This window comes from Vespa crabro, chromosome 2, assembly GCF_910589235.1.
Source record: "Vespa crabro chromosome 2, iyVesCrab1.2, whole genome shotgun sequence".
In the NCBI taxonomy this organism is placed as follows: Eukaryota; Metazoa; Arthropoda; class Insecta; order Hymenoptera; family Vespidae; genus Vespa; species Vespa crabro.
The window spans coordinates 20225973-20231972 of NC_060956.1; the positions used below are offsets into that span (position 1 = coordinate 20225973).

Here is a 6000-nt window from a genome sequence, read left to right on the forward strand (position 1 = left end):
TTCAGATGAAATTAATAAATTAACTTATGTATATACAACACATATCAAATTTGTAAAGTATATAAAGGATGAATCTTTCAAAAGTGAGATATAAATATTTAAAAAATCGTTATTTTTGAAAAGGAAAATTGAAACAAAAGTTATTCGGTTACGGAGAGCAAATATAACAGGATTATATATTTTGATCCGATGAACGTCTTCGAAGTTATTGCAAGATAAACTTTTTTTTTTTTTTTTAATAGAGATCTATAATTTTTGCAACAGCATCTTATTTCATATAAAAAGAATGAACGACTATTATTTGAAACCTCTGTTTGTTCAGTTTTTACTTTTTATAAAAAGATTAAACAAGAAATTTAAGGCAAATAGAACAGGCAGGCATTCCTTTTCAGACAAATATTATTTCTATAAATATTTATCATGATGGCACTCCTTATCTATAAGTTATCAATAGACTTAATTTTTAATTAAAATATAGTAGAATAATCCTATAAATAAATTTGACTCTGAAATTACCTTGATGATGTCCATCAAATCAAAAATAAATAATTTTCAAATATTTCGTCTCAATTTGAAAAATTCATCCTATATATACATATATCTCTAACAAATATAATTTAATTGTTATCAAAGTAAATCGATATACATCAATTTGTTCACTCCTCACATTTCACATGTCTTTAATTTTATAATAATGACTAACCAAAAATAAATATATTCTAGTAAAACATTTAAGTATTCTAAATACAATACCTATAATGTTATATAGTTTTTAATTGTTTTCTTGTTTATATGTAATTAAATTAAACAAAGACATTTGATGTAAACCATTTATAAAACATATTATATATACGTCGTGCGATTAACTTTGATAAGAGAATAATGATATAACGAAAGAAAATTTCTTTTTGAATTAAATCATTGAAATGGATTTTGTATTTTACTTATAATAATTAGCATTTTTTCTTATTGTTATGTCAAATAAGCACGATCGTCAAACGAAACGATACGCTTCTAAATGACAAACAGTCATGTAACTTTAAATATTTAATCTTAAACGATTACATATATAAAAGATCGAAAAGATATGTTTTGAAAATATTAGTACATTTGAATAGTCTTAGTATTATTATGTAGTTTCAGGTCTAAATTTTTGATAATTTTTTTTATGCAAGATGATGACACGTGCGCATGGAATTATCATGATCGTGCTTAATGCATAAAAGAAAAAAAGAAAAAAAGAAAAAAAAAAAAGAAAAAAAAAAAAAATATGAAGTACATGTAACATAGGCAATGTAAGTTATAACCGTGATGAATCTTTACACGTGTAAGGACCAACTTATAATTCTGACGAATGATTAATTCCCGTTTTATATTCTTTTACAAAAAACGAAAAGAGAAAAAAAAAAAAAAAAGGAAACAAAAAATTATTGCATTCTCAAAAATCCCTGAGAAAAAACATTAGGATTTTGAATAACTTTCATAATTTAATTGAAACGACGTCATCGATGAATATGATTAGTGAGCATGAAAGTATGCTTTTTTTTTTTTTCATGTTATTATAAATGCCAATACTAAATACTCATAAAGTCTTAAAGTTTTGTACAATTCAAATGGTCAGCCACGTAAATAAGATCGATATGGATCTTAATAACGTTAACTATTAATACTTTTCTCTCTCTCTCTCTCTCTCTCTCATTTGCATTAACAAAATAATATTATAAACTTACACTTTTTTTTTCTTTTTTATACTAATTTACTACGAAGGATGTTGAAGATGTTACATAGATTATTTTCAGTCAGTTATCGCGCTTAAATGACGCGATCATTCAATATAGTAGTAAGTTCAAATCCATTCTATGATCAAATACAATCGTGTAACAAGACTGTTATTATAATAAGATCGTAAATGCACAAACTGACGTTGTACAGTACATTCGCGTGTGCGTGCGTGCGCGCGCGAAGAAATTATTATTAATATTATTAATACTATTACTATTACTATTATTATTATTATTATTATTATTATTATTATTATTATTAATAATAATATTATATGCAGGAATATAATGTCGTTAAGAGGTTTTCAAAGCCTTATCCGCGTGTGCTAAAGTGAGTGATCCTACGAGTGAAACTAAAGTACGATCCAGCCATGTTATAGGATTTGGATAAAGAAGGCCACCTTCGTAGAAACCTAAATGACCTCCGTGTGACAATTCAACGTACAATGTGTTTGGATGAGTCGCTACAATATACAATATATAATTTAATCCAACGTTCTTCTTCTTCTTCTTTTTTTTTTTTTTTGCTTTGCTATTTCTCTAATTAATATTTCAAATGATCTTCGTATTATTAAAAACAATTTATATTTAATTAATTTTAATTCTCCCTAAACTTACCAGCATATTCTCTTATAGGCTTTAATAATGAATCCGGTACAATAGGATCATCTACAGAATTGATAAATACCATTGGTGTATAGATGTTATCAAGATAATTTATGGAACTGGACCATTTGTACATTTCTTGCACGGACCTAAATTGATGTACCTATGAAGAACAAAAAAAAGAAAAAATAAAGAAAAAAAATAAAAAATAAAATAAAAACATGGAGAACAAGCAAGTAAATATGTATCTATGTATGTATGTATGTATGTATGTATGTATGTATGTATGTAAGTCGTACAACATTCTTTTACGTCATTAAAAGAATAACATTAGTAAAAAAGAAAAGATCTTACCCTTCTCGTATAAGCTTCATCGAGTTCGGGTAACGTAGCAGCAGAAATAATATCTCGCTCGTTGAGGGAATATTTTTGTTTCACTTCTTCCGAAAGGAGTACATGCTTGTGTTTCAATATTATATTTTTAACGGATTCTGTCATTACATAGAGATAAAAGCGTCTGAAGTTTTGCCAGTTTAATAAGAACTTCGTACCTCTGAAAGAAACATGAATTAAAATAATTTAACGCGTGTATTGATCAACCTGAACGAAATTATGTATTTACGCTTCTTATTTCTTTTCCTTTTTGTTTTATTTTATTTTTTTTTTTTGTTCTTACAAATAAATAGAAAATAAATGAAAATGGAAAATTAAATGAGAACTTACTCGAGCGCATTGTAACCTTGACAAATGGATATGCCGCCTATGATATTAGATAATTTATTCAATCCGCGTTCCCCTAGATATTTGGTGACTAAATTACCGCCTAAACTAAATCCTATGCAAACAATTCTCGTATTTGGATGTTGTTCGGTTAAATTTTGTAGCATCATGTGATAATCGTCAGTATGACCTAAAAGAAAGAAATGATAGAAAAGTAATGTAAGATTGATAAAAAAAAAAAAAAAAAAAAAGAAAAAAAAAAGAAGAAAAAAAAGAAAAAGTAACATGAGTTGAGAAATTGTACATATGGAGATAGTATATAACAATAATTTTTATCATAATACTTTTATTCTATACCATAAGTGAATATCCTTGGCGCTGTGACTTTGACACTAGAAAGAGCTCCTACGTGATTAAGTACGGCGCATCGATAACCGTGACACTGAACAAGGTGAACGAATGTCCTGATGTAGACACTTTCAGAAGTGTTGCCAATGCCCGGACAGATAGCTATCGTGATATCGTCTGCAGAATAATAAAATTCTTTTTACTTCAAGGTATTCACTATTGAAAATTTAAGAGGCAATGAAGAAAACAAACGCCGACGTCCAATATTACAAAATTCGCTTGTTTCTTCCTCCTCCTATTTACATGAACATATATATATTAATGTGTGTATACATACATACATACATACATGTAAATAAATATATATATATATATATATATATACACATTTATATATATATAGATATATTTAATATAACACATTTTATATTTTTAATATTTATATTTTATACTTTAGATATATTAATTCTATGTACATATACATATACACACACACATACACACAAATTTATATAGATATATGTATATGCATATAAATGTATGAAAAAAGTTGAACCGTTCGATTATTATATTTCGTTATTTTTCGTAAAACCTTGTTTAGATAAGCTGGTAGCATACCAACAACGGATCCTCTTGAAAGTAGTATATTCCAAAGTATGACGCGAACGTGGACATTCGTTTTCCATAGAAAAAAGAAAAAAGAAAAGAGAAAAAAAAAAAAAAAGAAGAAGAAAAAAATCAAATACCTTATACTCTTAACGACCGATTTTAATTCTAAATAAGCTCTTGGTCGTATATGACTAAGAGTTACTTATAAATAATAAATTTGTTAAAGAGTCTCACAGAGAGAATATAGCGTGAGATTCATTCTTATGAATCACACCTGTTGTTTCACCTTCAAAATCAACGATACAATACGTAGCAGAAGTAATTCGAGTACGAGATTAATGTATCCTTATTTAGGATAAAATTAAAATTAATGAACGATGAAGAGAAATATCAAGAAAATTTGAAATAAACGAACCTTCATGGCCATTAGTCAATGGTTGATAAAGATCATAAGTTAGAGTTGTGTCGTCGGATAGACCAATGTATACGCGATCTCCTATTGGCCAAGGACATCGTACACGACCAATGATACTGTGGACCACCGTTTGCACGTGACCGCTGAACCCCCATAGTCTTGTAGGTTTGTATCTGAAATAAGATTTTTAAAGGGTTATGATCATTTTTTTTTTCCTTTTTTTTAAAATACTGCAATAAGTAAAAAAGAAGAAGAAAAAAAAAATGATCATTATCAATTGTACCATCAATAAATATTATCGTTTTCGTCAATCGTACGAAAACGAATCTTTCGAAGTACAAAATTTCGTCGCCATTTTGTCATACGAAAACGAATCTTCCAAAGTACAAAATATCGTCGGCATTTTGTCATACGAAAACGAATCTTCCAAAGTACAAAATATCGTCGGCATTTTGCCGTAAGAAATTTATTCTGTATCATACATAATGATTATGTATGTTTTTTCTCTTTTTTTTTTTTTTTTTTTTTTTTTTTTTTACGAATGTCTTATCTAACATTCTCGTATACTCATTTATATTAACATTTTTATAACGTATATAATATAATCGGCTTATTATAGTCAAGGTTTATTGCAAACGATTGAAATAATATTATTAATGGTATAATTATACCAATGACGTTTCTCAACATTTCAATGAAGCGAAATCTAAAGAAGATTTGACAAACCGTTAGAGAGACGAGTTTATTGTGGGGATAAAAAAAAAAAAAAAAGAAAAACATTCCTAGTGGATCAGTGGAACACGAGAAATTCTAAAACGGTCATAGAGAGAATTGATGATCGAGAACGGTTAATGTTCGTCTAACATTTTATAGCTTTGCAGTCGTAAATTACAAACAAACATAAACAAGGAGAAAATATTTTACGTCAATGATTATTATCTTCGAAGAAAAAAAAAAAAAAAAAAAAAAAAAAAAAAAAATTAAAGAAAAGAAAAAGAAAAATCGATGATCTACAATCCCTGTTTCGTGATAGACTTAAACTTTGTTCCTTTTCGTAGAGTTTTTATCGCTAGAAAATTGATCTGACCAATGACGAGAAACCTATAATTTTACATTGATTTATAATACATTTATTTCGAAATTATATATCTCTCTACAATGTTCTTCTTTCGATATTAATTTTTCTAACTAAAAATATCGATATTGTTGAGTCCAAACGTTTTAAAAATTAAAAGTACTTAAGAAGTATTTGAAGAGGAGAAAGCCTCACGATCAGCAAAAATTTTGCTTACAATTTTCTTGTCATACAATTTTATCACATTCTTTCGCAAAACTCTTTGAACTACTTTTCTTACAATACAGTTAAATCATATTTGATAAACTTTTCTCTTTGATTTACGTCGAATGTTATGATTAAACGGTACATTGAATAAGCTTTCACTGTTATTAAAGATTTTGAATACTTCGTAATTTTATTGTCTAGAATATTTGAATGATAATAAATATGAATTTTTTCTATTA

The 6000-nt window shown here is 27.2% G+C and overlaps 1 protein-coding gene across 1 annotated transcript in view; it reads right to left on the reverse strand.

The window, feature by feature from the left end:
• Positions 1-1902: 1902 nt before the first annotated feature.
• Positions 1903-6000, reverse strand: part of LOC124421808 (abhydrolase domain-containing protein 2) — an 8408-nt gene continuing 4310 nt past the window's right edge. Inside the window, exons 2-7 of the mRNA XM_046957440.1 lie at positions 4480-4652; positions 3465-3632; positions 3111-3297; positions 2742-2940; positions 2400-2550; positions 1903-2245 (exon numbers count right to left, since the gene is read on the reverse strand). Of these exons, the coding sequence (XP_046813396.1) occupies positions 2076-2245; positions 2400-2550; positions 2742-2940; positions 3111-3297; positions 3465-3632; positions 4480-4652 (1048 nt within the window). The 3' untranslated portion in view covers positions 1903-2075. The remainder of the gene's footprint in view (positions 2246-2399; positions 2551-2741; positions 2941-3110; positions 3298-3464; positions 3633-4479; positions 4653-6000) is intronic.